Source organism: Syngnathus leptorhynchus, chromosome 22, assembly GCF_054491065.1.
Source record: "Syngnathus leptorhynchus isolate UIUO chromosome 22, UIUO_Slep, whole genome shotgun sequence".
NCBI lineage: Eukaryota > Metazoa > Chordata > Actinopteri > Syngnathiformes > Syngnathidae > Syngnathus > Syngnathus leptorhynchus.
The window spans coordinates 4,075,250-4,095,091 of record NC_141216.1 but is presented as its reverse complement, the minus strand read 5'-3'; the positions used below and the strand labels follow the sequence as shown (position 1 = coordinate 4,095,091).

Genomic DNA, 19,842 nt, shown 5'->3' with positions numbered 1-19,842 from the left:
CGTGAGTTAAATAAAAGCGAGAACACGTCCAACCGGTTGAATTTCCGCGTGTGGAATGTGACAAACACTACACGCGCATATTTGCCTTTTTAGGGCATGAGAATCTATTACGTAATTCCAGTCAGCAACGCTCCGATCTCCAAACGGGATGCGGAAAAGACAAGGAAGGTTCGGGATGTTGAGCGACGGCTCGCATCAGCCAATGAGAAACAACCAAGACCCACCCTCCCCTTTTGTGATTGGCCAGGAGGCGGGGCATCGTAACGTGACGTCGCGCTAGTTCAGTTTGTGCAAGGGAGTTTGATGGTTCGGCCGAGGGTCCGAGCTTGCAGGGACGGAAAAAAAAAAAGTCACTGGTCTGACTGGGAGAAGCGGCCTCCTCTGGTTCTTGCAAGTTTGACCTCCACCGCCTTTTCTCCGGCTGTGTTTGAAAGACTTCGATCGCCATGCCGGTGTTTCACACAAAGACGATAGAAAGTATCCTGGAGCCGGTGGCTCAGCAGATCTCCCATCTGGTGATCATGCATGAGGAGGGCGAGGTGGACGGCAAGGCGATCCCAGACTTGACGGCACCGGTGGCAGCCGTGCAGGCGGCGGTGAGCAACCTCGTCCGGGTGAGTGAACCGCCGACTCCTGCAGCTTTTCATCGAATGCTACCTGTAGTTCTGCCAACAAAACTTTTTGGACCTTACTAGACGGCCATCAAAGAGGTGGAAATGCGACTCAAGTTACCTTGACGCCCTTTTTCCCCTTGGGAATGGCCCCTACTGCCTACCGTAGCTTCACGTAGTCACGGCTGTGCACTAGAACTTACACGTTTATGCACCTTAAATAAAAAGTAATAATCCTTCTGGAACATGCACAATAAAATCAAGGAAAAAAACTTGCCCATTTCCAGACCCCCTGCAGGGATGAAGAAGTGAGGATCCCTCCACCAAGTCAAAACAGTTTTTTTTCTTTCTGTAGTCTGTGACAAAAATCACCAAATTGTGCAATCTCTTCTTAGGCCACGCCCAGAAAAACACACTTAGTTTGTTTTCATAACACCCAGGAGTTAATTAGTATTAATTTCCTTGATCAGATGCATTGAATTGCATTGAAACCAAAACCAAACATTGTGGGTTTCCTCAAACTATTACCCATTCGAAACATAAACTACTACGCCTTAAAAAAAAAACACGAGAGGAAATGAAAAAGTCTTTGATACTGTAAACGATAATAGAGAAGTTCTTGTGTGCGGTCAATTTCTTTCCGGTGGTTGTTTTCTCGATATTTGAACATTCGTGACATAATAATTGCAAATGAATTTGCTGTGTCAGTTCACTGGAGTTCATTTGCCAATAAATTACTGGAAAAATGATCCAATCCTCCATTTGTTTCATCCAAAATTGTGGTTGCCGTTTATTTATTTTCTTTCTTTTGATCAATGACTTCTGTCACTGTTTCCAGTTGTCATGGCAACCCTATAACATTGACATTGCTATGATGTCACGTCTGGTTATGTCTTCATGACTCATAGTTCAGAGGAAAAAAACGGGAACCCTGTGTTATCTCTCTCTGGACTGGTTGGACGTGAATACTTCCAGAAGGTATTCTTGAGCGGTGAGGAAGGAACAGGAAGTTGGCGTCTTAACCTAATTGCATCTTGCGTTCCAAACCACATGTTGCGCACACGCTTCCCTGTGACTAAATTCTGATGGATGATCTCTTGCAACAGAGGCAAATTTGAGACTTGAAATATCTTTTCGACCTCTTGAGCTTCACAATCTCCACAACAAGCCTCGAGTAGGCTGCAATGTACGCGGCTAAAAAAAGGAGCCTTGCTATTGTATGCGGGACGCTACTTTGATCCGCCATTGGTTGAAGTTCAAACTCTTCTCTTTTTTTTTTTTATAGTTCCTTTTTATAGACTTTGGGATGAAGATAGGAATGCCCCGGGATACACAATGGCTTCCTGTTTGTGTTGCGCTGCCCCCCCCCCGGAGACGCAATCGACACATTGCGCCATTTACACACGTCGTAATGCTTTTGCTGAATCACAACGCACGTGCTGGTTGACTTTGTGCAAAAATCAAACGCTCAGCAATTCTGGGTGCGGCTCGGCTTCGGTGTCGGCTCCCCGAACGCAATTGCACGCGCGCTTCTAATGGAGCCCTGTGTGTCCTCCTTCCTCCTCCGCGTGGAAAATCTTCCACAAGCGTTGCTTTGTCGCCGTTCTTTGAATCCCATTCAGCGGCAGTTTGGAACAGGAAGTGCAAGTCTCACTACCGAGTACAATCTTGTGCAATATGGACTCAAAGGTGCGGACATGCTAGCCACAGAAATCGAGAAATCAAACGGGTTCGAACCTTTTGATGTGGAACTAGCAGAATTCAACACACCCTCAGTCTCATTTTGTCAGTGGAAAGCAAATAATGACAACGCATCTTGCACTCGGGCCTTCGGGACTTCCCCTCGCTCGGCAGCTGAGTCGGGGGTCCGACAGTTGGATTGACTCGCCAATATGGAGCGACAATAAGACATGAAGTGTGTTGGACGTGAATCTCTCATACCAGATACTAGAATCTTTACTTCACGTCAAATCTTCTTCTTCCAGGTCGGGAAGGAGACCGTCCAAACCACCGACGACCAGATCATGAAAAGGGACATGCCGCCAGCGTTTATCAAGTAAGTCGGCATTGATTGGTCACCGCCCACGCAAAGGTCACACGTGGCATGTCGAGAGCATAAAGAACGTATTGACCGAGTCAGTCCGGCGTCTTGACTTTCAGAACATCTCGGGAAGCCAAAGTAGCGGCGTATCTATTTTGAAAGGGCGGCGTTTTGTTTGTTTTGAGAAGATCGTTTTAACCATTAAGCGGCGCTCAGCTGCTGCCTGGTGCATGTCACCGAGCGAGAGCATTTCTCCAGAACCCCCCCCCCCCCTTGGCCACAAGGTCAGGAATGCAGGTCGGCCCGCCCGACACATTTGGCGCCCCCGAGTCACATCGTCACCCCGTCGTCATCCGTCAAGGCATGTGTCGGAATGCCTCGCCGCTAAATATAGCACCTGGAGGGGGGGTCCGATGCTCTGAAGGACACGTCCGGTGGTTCCCGCCGTCAAAAATCACGCCGTCTTTCTTCCCCAGAGTGGAGAACGCTTGCACCAAGCTGGTCAAGGCGGCCTCCATGCTGAAAGCCGACCCGTACTCGGTTCCCGCTCGCGACTACCTCATCGACGGCTCTCGGGGGATCCTCTCCGGGACCTCGGACCTGCTCCTCACCTTTGACGAGGCCGAGGTACCCTGTTGCCGCCGTGTCCCGAAGGTGTCGGACCTTCTGAACGTTCCTCTCCGACCAGGTGCGCAAAATCATCCGAGTATGCAACGGCATCTTGGAGTACCTGAAAGTATCGGAGGTGGTGGAGTCCATGGCCGACCTGATCACCTACACCAAGAACCTGGGACCAGGTAGAAAAGGCAAACGTAGTCACGGTGTGTAGGCGAGGCTTAAGCTACCCTTCGATCTTGTCCAGGAATGACCAAGATGGCCAAGATGATCGACGAGCGGCAACAGGAGCTGACTCACCAGGAGCATCGCGTCATGCTGGTTAACTCCATGAACACGGTCAAGGAACTGCTGCCCATCCTCATCTCAGGTATCAAAATCTTCGTGACCACCAAGACGTCAGGCAGCCAGGGCGTGGAGGAGGCCCTGAAGAACCGCAACTTCACTTTTGAGAAGATGAGCGGCGAAATCGTGGAGATCATCCGAGTGCTGCAGCTCACCTCCTGGGACGAGGACGCCTGGGCCAACAAGGTGCTCCTGACACAGATTTATCGATTATTATTATTATTTTTAATCTTTCTCTACTTTCCATCACTCCAAACTGCTCAACTCCTTTTCTCACCTTTTTCCTCTCGCCATCAATTTCCAGAACAATGTTTGTATTTATGTCCTTCTTCTTCTTCCTTTTTTCCTTTTTTTTTTTCCCCCTCCACTCTTCCTTCACTTCCCTCCTTGTGTAGAAGGTAAGCGTCACTTCCCTCTTTGTCACGACTTGTGAAGCTGCATGTCTAAGCAGTGTGTGTTGTGTGTTTTCTTTTTGTGCCGCCATCGTTCTGCAACGTGCAAACGAGATTTTAGATGCTAATAAAGTGGCGTGGATTGAGGAATGGTTAACAATAAGAATTTGCTCTTGGTTGACTTTGTTTTTTCCACGTCTTCGGCCCAGAGTCGGACTTTAGTTCATCTTGCCGTCAGCTGAGTGACATTTCCGTCTGGCTTTTCCGTCCCTAAAGGACACGGAGGCCATGAAACGAGCTCTGGGGCTCATCGACTCCAAGATGGCTCAGGCCAAGAACTGGCTGCGCGATCCCAATGCCCCGGCAGGTAGCCAGCTCGTCGTACGAGCGCCCGCCGGGCCCCCGTCGAAGAGCGCTCGGCCGACGCCAGTCTTGCGTCCGCAGGGGACGCGGGTGAGCAGGCCGTCCGCCAGATCCTGGACGAAGCCGGGAAAATCGGCGAGCTGTGCGCGGGGCGTGAGCGCAGGGATATCCTGGCGACCGCCAAGACTCTGGGCCAGATGACGGACCAGGTTTCGGAGATGAGGGCCAGGTACTGACGCCGCAAGACCGTCGAGTAGCAACTTTGAGCTTTCAAAAGATCAAATGTGTCCACGTGTTCCACATGCTCAGAGGTCACGGCGCTTCTCCGGCCGCCATGCAGAAAGCCCAGCAGGTGTCCCAAGGCTTGGACGTCCTGACCGGCAAGGTGAAAAACGCCGCTCGCAAGCTGGAGGACATGACCAACTCCAAGCAGGCCATCGCCAAGAGAATGGACGCCGCCCAGGCGAGTCGCCATGCCTTCCCGAGGAAATCGTTTGACCCACGACGCCACCCTTTCACCGCCGATTCGTTCGATTTCCTCAGAGCTGGCTGGCCGACCCCAACGGCGCTCCGGAGGGGGAGGACAACATCAAGGCTCTCCTCATGGAGGCTAAGAAGATCGGCGATATGTGCGAGGACCCCAAAGAACGGGACGATATCCTGCGCTCCATCGGCGAGATCGTCGGCATGACCGCCAAGTTGTCGGATCTCCGGAGACAGTAAGAACTCGTGCCGAGGGTCTTGGGAAGAGTCAGCGAGTGGACCCGAGAGATGCTTGGTGCGGCATCTCATGAGGATGTTTGTTTAGGGGGAAAGGCGACACCCCCGAAGCCAGAACCTTGGCCAAACAGATCGCCACAGCCCTGCAGAACCTGCAGTCCAAGACCAACAAAGCCGTGGCCAACAGCAGGCCCGCCAAGGCCGACGTCCACCTGGAAGGAAAGATCGAGCAGGCTCAGCGCTGGATCGACAACCCCGGCGTGGACGACAGCGGCGTGGGTCCGTGCTCTCTTCTGAGTTCTCCTCCCGTGCGGCGAACGCTGAGTTTCTTTCCCCCGTGTCCTCAGGCCAGGCGGCCATCCGCGGGCTGGTGGCCGAGGGCCGCAGGCTGGCCAACGCCCTGCAGGGTCCCTACAGACAGGAGCTGCTGGGCAAATGCGAGCAGGTGGAGCAGCTCATGGCCCAGTTGGCCGACCTGGCGGCCCGTGGCGAGGGCGACTCCCCGCAGGCGCGCGCCATCGCGCACCAGCTCCAGGAAGCCCTCAAAGTGAGATCACTCTGCTGCCGTGGTTGACGTATTTCAATGCTAACATCTTGCACGTCTCTTCCCAGGACCTGAAAGGGAAAATGCAGGCGGCTATGACTCAGGAAGTTTCCGACATCTTCAGCGACACCACCACGCCCATCAAGTTACTGGCCGTGGCCGCCACCGCACCTCTGGACGCGCCCAATAGGGATGAGGTCAGAAGTTTCTTGTTAGTTTGATGTAACTCTCTATTTATCGCCGTTCCCGTTCTTGTGGCTGAACAGGTGTTCGACGAGCGGGCCGCCAATTTCGAGAACCACGCCAACAGGCTGGGCGCCACGGCGGAGAAGGCGGCCGCCGTGGGCACGGCCAACAAGAGCACGGTGGAGGGCATCCAGGCGGCCGTCAGGTCCACCCGAGACTTAACGCCGCAGGTACTTTGGTTCGCGGGCGGGAGTCTTTTCCAAACCTGCTCTGGAATTGAGCCCGAGTCTCGGTCCAGGTGGTTTCCGCTGCCCGGATCCTGCTGAGAAACCCCGGCAACCAGGCTGCCTATGAACATTTCGAGACCATGAAGAATCAGTGGATCGATAATGTCGAGAAGATGACGGGTACCGGGAATCAACATATACATTTTGCCGTTTGGGAGGCAGCTTCGTGCTGAGCTCCAACGTCCCTAATTTCAGGTCTCGTGGACGAGGCCATCGACACCAAGTCCCTGCTGGATGCCTCGGAGGAGGCCATCAAGAAGGACCTGGACAAGTGCCGCGTGGCCATGGACATGCAGCAGCCTCAGATGCTGGTGGCCGGCGCCACCAGCATCGCCCGTCGGGCCAACCGCATCCTCCTGGTGGCCAAACGGGAGGTGGAGAACTCTGAGGACCCCAAATTCCGCGAGGCGGTCAAGGCGGCGTCCGACCAGCTCAGTCAGACCATCTCGCCCATGGTGATGGACGCCAAAGCCGTGGCCGGGAACATCCAGGATCCCAGTACGTTCCAGCGCGTCGCCTCTGCCTCTCGGGCGACCTTCTGACAGCTTTTTGCCTTGTAGATCTTCGCAAGGGCTTTCTGGACTCGGGCTACAAGATTCTCGACGCCGTAGCAAAGGTCAGGGAGGCGTTCCAACCTCAGGAGCCCGACTTCCCGCCGCCGCCTCCTGATTTGGATCAACTCAACGTAAGTCTGGCCAATACCTGGAATTATTTGTCGTCACAAAGTTTGCTTCCAAAACAACAGGAGTGGAAATATTCTTATGGCCCTCAGCTTAACGACGAGCCGGCTCCGCCCAAACCTCCTCTTCCCGAAGGCGAGGTTCCTCCGCCCAGGCCTCCGCCGCCGGAGGAGAAGGACGAGGAGTTCCCCGAGCAGATGGCCGGCGACATGGTCAACGAGCCCATGATGGTGGCCGCCAGGCAGCTCCACGACGAGGCTCGCAAGTGGTCCAGCAAGGTACGCTCCAAAACACGAGCCGCTCGAGGACAAGAACGCCATTTCCGACTGCTCTTAAACATCGACGTAGGGCAACGACATCATCGGCGCCGCCAAGCGCATGGCCCTGCTCATGGCGGAGATGTCGCGCCTGGTGCGCGGCAGCAGCGGCAACAAGCGCGCCCTCATCCAGTGCGCCAAGGACATCGCCAAAGCGTCCGACGAAGTCACGCGGCTCGCCAAGGAGGTGGCCAAGCAGTGCACGGACAAGCGTATCCGTACCAACCTGCTCCAGGTAACAAAGCAATCGACCGAAGTTTATCGAGTAGCTCCGAGTGACTTTCTTCCCCCCCGCGTTACAGGTGTGCGAACGCATTCCCACCATCAGCACCCAACTCAAGATCCTATCCACCGTCAAGGCCACCATGTTGGGTCGTACCAATATCAGCGAAGAGGAGTCGGAACAGGTGAGGCTTTTGGACGGAGGAACGACCGGAAGAGTGAATTTCCAAATCTTCAAATCTGTTCTTCGTCCGCCAGGCCACCGAGATGCTGGTCCACAACGCTCAGAACCTGATGCAGTCCGTCAAGGAGACGGTGCGAGAGGCCGAGGCAGCGTCCATCAAAATCCGCACCGACGCCGGCTTCACCCTGCACTGGGTCCGCAAGACGCCTTGGTACCAGTAAAAAGACCTCAGGACCCTGGACCGCTTGGTGGGCACAAAAAGCCTCGCCCGGGCTTCCGTTCTGACGTCCAACGTGTGTACAAATGTGTTGAGGAATCCCGAGAATGAATATACAGTATAGATTTGGATTAGACCTTGGATTTCTTACAACATATATTTCGTCGCTGTACTGATCGTTGCGTCTCACCTCCGCAATATACTCAACGGGGATATTTGCAGTCCGCCAATGCTGGATTTGCAGTATTTTGTTTTTCACCAGGGACTAGGTTGAAGTGAGTTGAGGAGCTACTTTTAGACTAAAGTTCTGTTTTGCTGCCTTCCTGCTGCACCTTTAGGCAATCATAAACCTTTTTTTTTTTTTGTGTGTGTGGGGGGGGTCAATTATTAGCGGCTTTTTTGCCGACACAGCTTGTGTTAGGGTTTTCCGAGGCACATTTAGTATTTTAGTTAGAAAAATAGAATGACACGTTCTATATTACAACACCAAATTGTGTGTGCGCTAAAGCCTGCTAGCTTAATGCTAACCTATATTGCAGAACACCATAGGTAAGTTAGGAGAAAATAGAATTGATGTTTTGGACCAATTAAGGGGAATTGAATCATTGGGAATCGTTGGTTTACACTACTCGCTGTAAAATCACAAGCATACAAAAGAAACATTCTTTTGTTTTGTTTTTAATGTTGGTTTTATGTTCTGCAAAATTCCTTTGCCAAAGACTTCATCAGACGTTTCACTATGTGTAAAGATTAAAACTATCCCGAAGGTATGTACAATCATGGTCGAGAACAAATAACATCATTTTGGCCTGGATGGACGCCAATGAGAAAAGAAAAAGCACAGTGTCACCATGCGCAACAATAAATAAACCCACAAAAACAGACCGCCAATGTGCCTTTGGATCAGACTTTGCAATTGACACGTTATTTGCACCAAAAAAAAGAAGCGTGTAAAGCCACACTTGCCTTGCTATGCAAATACCTGACTGAGTTGTGTGTGGATCATGTTAAGTGTACTCCATTGGCAACAATCACAAGCCTCTCCATCGTTCATCATTCTTTGCCTTTGTTTTTTTTTTTTTTTTTTTTTAATAAAGCATTTTATAGCACTTGAGGTATGTTTGGTCATTTGTTGCTTATTGGTGATAAAATGCAACCAAAAGACTGTTTTGTAAATTTGAACTGATTTTAATGTATTATTTAGGGGTGAAAGTTAGAAACGCCTCAAAAATAAACTGAGCGTTATTAAAAGTTTATGAATACTATTTTTCTAAGCAGTTCAGAAGCTGAATGAATAAATGAAAAGGATTTTTTTTTCAAATGAAAACATTTTTACAGATTTTTATTCATGAGTTTAATATTTGTGAGGAATGTTTTCAGGGATTTTATTTTCTACAACAAATTAAAATGTTATTTATATTCGTTTAAGACCCATTTCATGGTTTAACTTTCAGAGATAGTCACAGTTAGAGATAGCAATCTCCCTCGCAGTGGCTTGGCACCATTTTTATCGTTTCAAAAGGAAGCTGCGGTGCGTGTGTCATCTCGAGTTCTTCCATCATCTTTATTAACGGCAACATCAAACAAATAAGCAAGAATGTCCCACGAAGACACAAACGCGTCCAAATGGAAGAAGAAAGCGTTGAGGTAAGTGTTTCATTCGATAACTGTTGTGCCGTTAGCCCACGTAGCTAGCCGATACCACAGGGCCGGCTGCGAACCGGGTTCCAGGCACGTCTCACGCCGCGGTTGGTGTCTTTTTCTCGGGCGGGACGGATGCTAATCGCCGCTAGCCACCGTGGAGGGTGCTAGTCACGTGAACAAGCTACTATGCCTATTTACGTTTTTTCGTTAAAAAAAATGAAAGAAAAGAATCAGTAATACTAATTTTCTGTGAGTTTGGCTTTTTCTTTAAATTTCGGATTTGTTTAACTTAATCAGTGACGACAAATTTAAGATGTTAGCATTTACTAACAGTCAGCACTTTCGTCATTTCAAGATTCAGGAGTTGTTGTTTTTTTATTCGCCATGTTTGAATTTTACTTCGGTAAACGCTTTATGTCCAATTGTTTCCCAATCAGCACTTTAATCACTTTACGAATACAAATTAAAATACACTCAAAATGTCATGATGTGTACCGTTATATTGTTAGTATTAGTGTTTTCCAGTTGCCGCAAACTCAGCACTTTTATGATTTCCTAGCCAATCATTCGTCAAGAAGTCCGCAATTCCCGCCCACTGCTAGCCAATCAAATGATCACTTACACAGTCTGACTTCCTGTATTGCCAGCAGCACGTTGCAGCACTGTCAAGAAGTTCATTTGGCGTTTTAAACTTTATTTTCAGACAATTATGACAGCTCCAAGGTAAGACAACACTTGTGACACGCTTTCTGTCATGTCAAAGGAAACACTGGCGGTTCCAGTCGTGTAATGTTATGGATTTAAATCACTTTTGGGCGTGAATTGGATTGATAAAAAAACTCTCAAAATGTCTTTTCTTAACTTTTTTTTTGCTGTTTATTTTTATTTGCTTCAATGTAACGTTTTTTCACCAGTTTGTGCTGAAGGTTGAGCAATATGTAATAGTGACAAAAGAGACTTTGCCCAAAGATACCACATTTACAATCCACGACTATATGACGAGCGAGTGCAATGGTCTGTGCATTTATCAGTTGGTCAGCTCATAAGATTTTTTAAAATCAATTCTATAGACCTGGCTAGATTTTATGAAAACATTCCCCCCCCAAAAAAAACAACAACCCCACTGTTAAATCAAGCAGTTATTTTATATTCTATTATTGTTTTTATTATGAGATTTAATTTATTCTGGTAATTAAAATTTTTCATGTGATTTTCATTCCTAATTTAAATCTCATTTGACTCTACAAAAGCTCACGCTAAGCAGCTGTTTGTTGTACTTTTTTTTTTTTTTTTTATCTTTAGTGAAAACACACTTTTTGGGATGGGCAATCCCCTACTGGACATCATTGCAGTGGTGGACAAAGACTTCCTCGATAAGTAAGTGAAGCGGCCTTATCTAATTTCTGTCATATCTCCATTTGTCTGTGAGTAACGGCACCAAAATTGGTCTACTTTGTGTCTTGAAAAGGTACGGACTGAAGCCCAACGATCAGATCCTTGCTGAGGACAAACACAAGGCCTTGTGAGTAAATGAAAACTAAACTAACTAAATAAGAAAGCGTGCGTTGGAACCAAATTAGGGCTCGCCCTGGTCATTCGTCCCCGAGCCTAAAATAGCCACGTGGTATATATTAGCCCTGAACATGACACGCCCACTATTTGGCAACAGTAGGGTAGCTTATAATGTAATGTTATTTCCTGCCCAAGTATATTTTCATGTGCAAAAGTGTCAATTGTATCTCGTGGTTTGCATGTCAAAAAAATGTACAAAACAGCAGAATAAATGCGTCATTGTGGTACTCGTACTATATTTGTGACAGGAAAAAGTGACTGTCACTCTGGTTGGGGTGAGCAATTTCAGTTGGAACTCCATTTAGTGTCCACCAGGAGGCAACAGTCGCCTGCTGTTTCTCCTCAGCAGGAAATGACATGTCATCAGGAGGATGGCCCGCCTCCTTTCTGCAGGAGATGACAATGTGGCCAAACACCGGATCTCGAGGCGGCGCCTAGCAATGAAGTTCTTCAGTCTCCCGCTTACTCTGCGCTAACTGCAGATTAAGCAGCGCATCACAATTGCAAAGTCGTCATTATGTGTGACCCTCTGTGCCGCATGAATAATTCAAGACACGTTAGCGAGCTGGCACAGGGAGAAAGGGAGGTGTTACTGATCCCGAGAAGGGAGGGGGGGTGAGACACGGGCATCATCTTCACACGACCATGAGCGGAGGTGCGCCCCCGCTGTGTGTGTACCACGCATGCATGCTTGCCCCCCCCCCCCCGCCGCTCGCACTCAATCTGCTTACCAGGAGTGCAAACAACAAAGAGGCAAGCTGAACACTTGCCACTGTGTGTGTGAGATCTACTCGACTACTTGGCGTGTACTCGAGCTAGCCGAGGTAATCGTCAGCGCTGCCACAACACGGGACGCTCTCACGCTTCCGGCAATGTGTCGACACCTGACAACCGCTCTGCTTTGCTTGCTGAGTGGTGCCACTCGAGTACTCGAAGTCAGCTCCATCCCGCCCCCTGCCAGTAGCGTGGGTGGCGGGTCCCCGAGCATAAAGACAGTGTCGCGATAAACGGCGCGCCAGCACTAATTGAGAGATCAGGAACGCGGCGCTCGTCGTGTTTGATCGAAGCGCTTGAACGTGATCAAGCGGGGCCTTTGCACGAACGTGACACGGCTGCCGCAGAAGGCCATCTTTGATATGAGCGCCACATGCTTTGCTTCCCCAAAATATCCAAGATGATGCACCACCTTGACGCCACCGCAGGCTTGGATGGCTTTGGAGCCTTTTATTATGTCAAAGCGGGGCGGTGCGTTGGCGCTTGGTATTTGTTGGCGGCCGCCAGGTGGTGCAACAAACATGATCCGTCAAGCTTGCTCCCTCCCTTCTTGACAATCCTCAGCTTCCTAAAGCATATTATAATTAATATGTGGGTGTCTCGGCCGCTGTGTAACAGTGTGTTCCGTTCAAGAAAGAAAAAAAAAACAAAAAAACGCTTCGGGGCTATTTTTAGCCATCCTTGATTTCTCCCCCACCGACCGGCAGCCACTCAGGATGGCAGCAGCTTCTCTTTTCAAACAGGGAGGCTAATCGAGTCACGCTGCTCAATCTGGGCTGACGTTTGGAGCGGCCAATCTCCGAGATGAGGAAAACGTCTCGGCTTTGAGTCTCAATCCTCAGGAGAAAAATGCCAGAAGCTTCCTGGCGTCCTTCCGCTCGCTGGCCCGCCCCCTTCCTTTCCTCTTCGCTGCCGCTGGCGCACTGTGACAAACAACGCCACCCTCTGCAGTGCAAAGAAAGGGAGGAGAAGAAACGACAAGAAAAAGTGTGACTGCAAATGATTCGTGCGAGTGCCGTCTAATTGAAAGGGAAAACAGGAAAACAACAAGCGGGGCAGCGCGTTTGTTATTGCAACATTGTAACGCAATTAGCCCCCCCATCAGGGCCGTGTAATTACGTAGCCCTTAATTGTGCACCTAAAAGCTGGAGGTAATAGGCGCTTGTTTTCTCCCGCTCGACGGGGGTTTAGCCAAACATACCTGAGCCCGCTCACAATTAGACTCCCCCATGGCGGGCAAGCCAAGGAGTCCTGCCTCCCTCCCTCGTGGCCTCTCATGGAGGAGAAGCTTTTTGATGCTCCCGCGTCCCGATGATTTGTTAGCTGCTTAAACGCAAAGGAGGCAATTAAAGGTGGCGCGGTGATCGTTGCAGATAAATGACTCCCCCACCCCCCGGCGCTCTCAAGCACTCTGGGACTCTTCCAGGCGGTTTAGGCCTCCCGAGTCTAGCCATTGATTAACGGCGACTCGCTCTCGCTCGGCCACTCATCCGCTCTTATCGGGAAGGGCCAACTTCAAAAGGCCCGTGAAGAGAAATGGCCTAAACGGGGCTCGCTCGCCCCCTTCGTGTAAGATCTTAAGAGGCGCAAGTTGTGAATTATTGCCTCGTGTAAATAATCGACTCATTTTTTTGGGGGGGAAACCGAAGAGGAAGTCATGAGTCACTCAAAGGCACTTTGGGTGCTCATTGAAGGGAAGCGCTCCTCGACGCCAATGTAAACGAGCCGGCGTGTCGGACCCACACCTCGCGCTTTTCAAATCTTACGGGAGGGCTCGGTACAAAGTCCACCAAGAGGCGAAGATGCAACGCCGCCATCTTGAGAAATTTGCTAGTCACTACAGCGGTTGACAAACGTGCATTGCATTTCAAAAGAGCAGCTGGGCGTGTGTTGCCCCGACCCATTTTGGCCTAACGGAATGTTTGAATGTCTCACGGAGTCAGCAGCCCGCCCCACCGCCACCGTGCTTGTGTTTAGGGGCTGAGGACATTTTGTCCAAAACAATCCCTTCTTTTTCTCCTCCCACCAGCGGCTCAACGGATCGGGAAGGGATTTTCTACCCCTAAATGGACGAGGAGGAGGAGGAGGAGGGGGGGGGGGGCTGTTTACGCTGCCACTAGTGTTGGATCACATGTTGGTTGTGGGTTTCTCCAGGCAGCTGCTCTCTTTTCGGACAGGATTTTCGAACCCCCCCCTTACCCCCTCTCCCCTGCACTGAAAGGTGGAGCAAATACTTCCAGGAAGGAGACGGGAAAAGAGAGAGAGAGGGGGGGTGTCCTCAGAAGCAGATTTAAAATGACTTCTAGAGTTCTTTGGCTGCCTTCATGTTATGAACACCCACCGTGCTTTTTAATTCCTCCTTTGTCAAGAAGTCATAACAGGTGTCTGGGCCCCCTCCCGCCTCGCCGCCCGGTTAGCTTATTTTCTACTCGCATGGAAACTTTTTTCGAAACATATCCCGGTCTCCTTCGAGCGCCCCGAGACACGATATGAAGACTTCCTTTGAAGCCTTTAAAGGTTACTTTCACACTCGCTCCAAACTCTCGCCATGCTACATTAAGACACGGCCAGAATTTGGAGCGCCCAGCGGATTATTTTGCTCGTCAATTGCAGGGAACAAATCGAAACAGCAGCTGCATCGCTGGCCATGTAACTCAATACGGGATCGTGTTTTCTATTGGCTTGTGAAGTCGATCAGTCTGGTCCTGGCAAAAATGTTTATTTCATAGCAAAAATTGCACACACGTTTCACAGCTTCGCTTCTTTTGCCGATCCGGGTTCACTCGAGCGTCACAGCAGCCTGTTTACAAAAGCGCTTCTCGTGTGTTTATTTTCTTAGCGTTTGTTCAAGAAGCCAAAGGAAAAGTGCAGCGGAGGCTGTGACTCGGCAACACGCTCCAAGCCGTGTTTATTTGTCCTGCCCGTGGAATTCTGAGCCCGCTCCTTCGGAATACGTCGAGCCACCCGCGTAAAAAGAGCCTAAAAAGGCAACGCCGCTTGACTCCGTGTTTAGACGTGCTTGTGATGTACACCTTCTCCTAACAAGTGCAATTTCACGCCACCTGGGCCCGTCAGTCGGTCGATTGAAAATGGCCGCCGTTTATTGCGTGAGCGTTAAAATGAGACCTTTCTTTTTCAGGTTTGAAGAAATTGTCAAGAGGAAAGAAGTTGAATATCACGCCGGCGGTTCCACGCAGAACTCGGTGAAAATCGCCCAGGTTAGTCTGTGTCATTCACCCGAAAGATTGCCTCGGTCCTGCAAAAATAAGTGTTTTCATTCCAATCCCAACAAATCAGCATCCTTGCTTCATTTGCAACAAAGAGACAAATGACTTTGCCAACGTGTCAGCGACCCTTTCGACTTTTCTTGATTGATTCCGATTTTCCGCAGCGTTTGCAGTCATCCATTTACAGCCACGTCTTGATTACCGTTTGGAAAAAAGTGGGGAGTGTGTGTGGGGGGGGACGTCTCTGTTGAGCTTATGATGCCTGTTGAACATTTCCTCAGACCCGCTCCATTGCAGAAGGTCCGAACGGGGGCCCGGCTAATTGGAAACGCATGTGTCTCACCCAAAAGTTGGATTTAAAAAGCAGAGCGATCCCCAAGTTTTTTCGGAAATGGGAGGTCTGACGTCTCATTGACTTATTTCTCCGGGTGAAAACACGCCATGAGCTAATGTTTGCCTTTTATAGCTGGTCCGCTTAAACAAATAAAGAGCAGTGACGGGCTAAATGGAGAAATTCCTGCGCCTGGTACCACTTAGCCAACAAGAGGAGAAAGAGTGGCGCTTTTGTGTCCATCCAGCGCTCGTTGCTAAAAGAGCCCATTAGGCCTTCTTTCCTTCTTCCTTGCGCTTAATGACGCCTGTTAGGACACGCATTCCTCGTGACTGGACATTGGGTATTAGCGACTCAGGTCGGTAAGAGCCCCGACCTTGCACCTTAATCATCCAGCGGCAGAAATGTTAGCCTCCGTCGCGCTATTAAAACTCTCGCTGGTCTTTCGCTTCTCCCAAAAAAAGTTTATTATTTTAGCACACTGAGCGCTAAATTATAGTCGGTGACTTTTCGCCACACACGAAGCAATAAAAAATAAAAATGGACAAAAAGAAGAGATAAATTGGATAATAAGAATTCATTTGGATTATCAAGCATGATCAAAATTCACCACAATTGATATCACTCGCAATCGGTAGTGATTACGCAATTATGGATTCATTTATTTTGTATTTTTTAGCATCTGACAGTAAAATTTATCGTGCGCATTTCTGTCCTTCTGTGTTGCACAGCAACAAGAGAGGAAAAATACTTTGGGTTGAAAGCATCATATTTTTCCCCTTCTCTTTAGGAAACAAAGCACAGCCTGCAATTACCGTCACCGTTTTCTCCCTCCCGAGTTCAAAAGTTTAGCGAGTCGTCGTGACGTGCCAGGCACGAAATGAAATCCAAATGAGATATTTGTTTTATGTTTGGATGGAAAAACTGACAAGGGGTCTGGAACCCTGTTCAACTTATCCGCGGCTCTTTTGTTTAGCGCATAAAAAAAATACCATCAACAGTTTTGAGTCGATTCAGACCCGACTGGCCAAGATGGAAAATGCGGAGGTGAGGGCGCAGCGGATGCGAAAGAAAAAGCTGCGGCACAGTGACAGACAGACAGACAGACAGACAGACAGACAGACAGACAGACACTAATGGTAATGCCACTTAGCGCTGCTCTTGACATCCTCCGCCCACGCCACCATCTAGCAATGAAAGGGGGGGGGGGGGGGGCTGGAGGCCCGAAGAGTCGGAAAGACTCTGCCAAAACAGCGCATGGCCCTCACATATAAATTGCATCATTAACATCGGCGAGATTATTCCGAGCTCTCCCACCGGCTTTATGGCAGCGACGGCAGGAGCAGCAGCTCAACTTAGCGACTTGACACTCGGCAGACGTGCGACTTTCTGGAGCGGATCCGCGGGTGGGGGCTACAGGAAAGGAGCTGTGGGGGGGGGGGGTTCATGTGCTGCTATTCTTACCGAAGCTCTTAAACAAACTCAAGGGAAAAAGGACCCGAGGCTTATTAATTACATGCTAGAAATTTTGCCCAAACCTTGCAACCAGTTTTCTGTTTTTAATGCATAAACAAAAAAAAACCCCAAAAATTCTTTGCGTGCCGAATGCTACTCGATCGTACTAAGTACATCGTAGCTGCAGATATCTGCAGGCAATTAACTTGTGATTATCAACCGAGGTGAGGGTTAAGCTCCGAGTTAAAGGTTGAAGCGGCAAACATTTTGGTATGAGCCCCTTATTCCACCTCACGGGGAGTGTACATAAAAGCCCTCGGCAATTATTTTTTGATGAACATCCTCGTGTGTGATGAATGTGGGATCCCCCCCCCCCTGCCCGCTCACCCGCGTACTGTCCGGCTTCTGCTTAGCGTGCAAGTTCCCTTTTCACCTGAACAAATGGCTCCTTTGCACAAAAAGTGCCAAGCTTTTACTTTTACTGGAAGGCGAGCCGAGCAGTCTGCAGTCATGGCAGCCAAAAATAGGGGGAGGGGTTGGGGAGGGGCCGAAAAGTATCAATCATTTCATTTTCTGACAAGAATCGGATGGGTCATAAACCTATCGGTGCCCTCTTCTATAATTAGCCAGCCGTGAGAACCGTAAGCCATTTATTTTGCCGGGAATGTCAACTACTTAGCTGTAAAGTCATAAAAGTTAATTGGCAAGCGGGCTTCTAAAGTCGCCATGTTATTTCCTTGATGTTTCCTAACATCACAATGTACGATGTAATTAGCCGGCTGCGAGAACGGGAGCCGCCCCGGCAAAGCCGAGCTTCTCCGATGACGACAATCGTCCACGTTGGTGGGCAAGAAAATTGGTCGACTCCTCTCTCGAAAAAGTTAAGGTGACTCGGGTTTTCAAATTCAGCTCAGTTAGGTTTCAAATTTCCGTCCCTCGAATTCGTCGCACTAATAACAGCGCTAATGTTTTTTTTTTGTACTTGTCTGACAGTTGATGATGCAGACGGATGAGAAACGCGCGCCCGGCCCGTCATTATCCCCAGCGGTGTTGCGCCACACGGGGAATGCGGTATCGCAACCTCAGCCTGCGGGATTAGCGGCCGCCGATGAGCTGTCAGCGGCTTTGTCGGCCGCAATAATAGCCGAGCGGCGAGCGACAATGACGCCGTCTGCCGGGTGTAATTGTCGCCTGCGCTGGCGGCGAGGATTATGACAGCCCCTCGCGTCAAACAAACAAAAAAAAAACCCCCGGCAGCGTTCACGTCTTTCGTGTTGATTCGCATCCCTCCGCCAATTAAGATAATATGTCATCATTAGAGTTGGAATTTAGCACCGTGAGAGTTTGGCATAATTGTGCAGCTATTTAAGGTTTCCTTCTCAAATTAGGGTTGAGGTTTTCAAACTTGGGTTAAAGTTTTAAGTCAATATTGCCAGGAGGCTATTTTTGGCCTTATCGCGCTTTCCTGGAGGGGAATAACGGAAGGGGGGGGGGGGGGGGCAAAACCTGAAGAATTCTTTTGTGTTCATAAACATGGCTGTCACTAAGCAAGTCATGACAGATTCCGCCGCGGTAATTGTGTAATTACAGATGGGGCTGGCTGACTTTAACTAGGACACGTTGTGCTAGGCTCTCCACAACAAAAAGCCAAGCGTCGTCACAGCCACTTTCAGCGCCGAGTGGGCGGGAGAATGAAAAGACGGAGCGGGGGGGAACAAAAAAAACAAATCCAGAGTGGAGGCTGAGCCAAAAGGAAGGCCTGCATTCACCGGGCCATTCCTCCGCACAGGAACAAACGCAGTTCTACTTTAATGTCCATCCGATTCTGATCCCCAGATTTCAAATTCATCTTAGCTGTAAAAATAAAGTTTCCGCGTCGTCATTTGGCAATACGCGGTAGCAGATGATTTGCTAAGACAAATGTGTACGCGAGTATGTTTGCATCCCCACCATCTGTGGCCGGCCGGCGTGGACTATTTCCACACGCGCGGCTCCATATGGCACCGACGCACTGTACATAAACACAACACTCGCGGCAAACAGACCTTTGAGCAGAATGAATTTTGTCACGCCGCTATGAAATCGGCACACGTCGGCAAAGTGGGCGTTTTGCCTGACTGAACGGATCAACGCTATAAACGATGCGGTAAAAAAAAAAAACTTCACGCGACATTGTTTCAATGTCTGGAAGCAGAAAAAGCACCGGGAGGGGGGCTGCTTTTCCCGTCGTCCGCCATTAGAACGCCGTCTTAAGTGTGCAATGATCACTATTAACTGTCAAGTGCGCATTAAAGGAAATAATAACATGCCGCACGTGGCTTGACTTGTATATATTATTTATCCTCTGCAAAGAAAACGATTGCTCATATTGAAACTTGTTAAATTAGTTTTTCTACAGTCCGCCTCCAATTATTATTATTTTTTTTATGCACTCAAACGATGCTAGTTCCCCATCCTAAAAGTCAAGATGTGTTTATTCAAATGAGCTCTTCCACACCCTCGGCGGCAAATATTTGAGTCGAGCCCCGGCTGAGTTTTCAGAGCACCGAGCGACTGGCTCGTAACGCTTAAGCGCCGCTCGGAGCGCGCTCGTAATTACTCCCACGGAGGACTTGTTGTCTTGTACTCCACTCCCTCTCGCGGCGCGGCGCTCTTCCCCCGTCGACGTTTATTGACCTTTTAGGAGAGATTTGCGCAACACTTGGAGCGTATACTCCAGGCGCTGCCTCGCTTCTTCTCTTGAAGAATTGCGGGTCGGCGCGGCAGCGGCCAACGAGTCGGCGTCCAGCTGCCAAAGCCAACAGGAGGCGCCGCGGCAAGAAGAAAAATAATGAAAAAATGTGCACTTTACGGTCCATTTGCTAGCTGAAAAAAAGCCTCTCGCTGTTTTTTGCTGCCATGAATTGGCAGACAGACAAACATCTGATTTGTATTGTTTTTTTTTTGCTTGTTTTTTTAGGGGTTGCAGCTCGGGTAAGGGCTTGAGGTCAGCGTTCAGTTAGCGCTAGGGTCGACAACGTCTGGTAGTTACGTTTGAAAAAAAATCAAAAGCACTGTCCAGAATCGCTTGTTGTAGTCTAGGTCATCATAGTCACAAAAAAAAAAGGTCAGCCGG

The 19,842-nt window shown here is 49.4% G+C and overlaps 2 protein-coding genes across 4 annotated transcripts in view; both read left to right on the top strand.

Moving 5' to 3' along the window:
• Nucleotides 1–257: 257 nt before the first annotated feature.
• On the top strand, nt 258–8,838 carry vcla (vinculin a). The gene is made up of 20 exons (XM_085904299.1): nt 258–614; nt 2,597–2,667; nt 3,129–3,279; nt 3,341–3,449; nt 3,515–3,798; nt 4,281–4,371; nt 4,449–4,596; nt 4,677–4,830; nt 4,911–5,086; nt 5,176–5,366; nt 5,435–5,634; nt 5,700–5,828; nt 5,898–6,047; nt 6,116–6,224; nt 6,300–6,602; nt 6,665–6,789; nt 6,877–7,062; nt 7,133–7,336; nt 7,404–7,508; nt 7,582–8,838. Exons 1-20 carry the CDS (start codon nt 447–449, stop codon nt 7,726–7,728), a joined length of 3,201 nt encoding a protein of 1,066 aa, XP_085760425.1. The 5' UTR covers nt 258–446; the 3' UTR covers nt 7,729–8,838.
• A 355-nt stretch (nt 8,839–9,193) lies between these two features.
• LOC147039477 (adenosine kinase-like) overlaps nt 9,194–19,842 on the top strand; it is a 28,995-nt gene continuing 18,346 nt past the window's right edge. Inside the window, exons 1-4 of one of the 3 annotated variants that reach the window (XM_085903721.1) lie at nt 9,194–9,371; nt 10,671–10,745; nt 10,837–10,890; nt 14,854–14,932. In XM_085903721.1, the coding sequence (XP_085759847.1) occupies nt 9,322–9,371; nt 10,671–10,745; nt 10,837–10,890; nt 14,854–14,932 (258 nt within the window). In that variant the 5' untranslated portion in view covers nt 9,194–9,321. Of the gene's footprint in view, nt 9,372–9,413; nt 10,092–10,670; nt 10,746–10,836; nt 10,891–14,853; nt 14,933–19,842 lie in introns of those variants that run through there. The other 2 variants (XM_085903719.1, XM_085903720.1) reach the window with 2 other exon arrangements.

Coding starts and splice junctions, on each gene's coding strand:
- vcla (XM_085904299.1), top strand. CDS start 447: ATGCCGGTGTTTCACACAAAGACGATAGAAAGTATCCTGGAGCCGGTG. Junction 3,280..3,340: donor TCACCTTTGACGAGGCCGAG/GTACCCTGTTGC, acceptor CTCTCCGACCAG/GTGCGCAAAATCATCCGAGT. Junction 4,372..4,448: donor CGATCCCAATGCCCCGGCAG/GTAGCCAGCTCG, acceptor TTGCGTCCGCAG/GGGACGCGGGTGAGCAGGCC.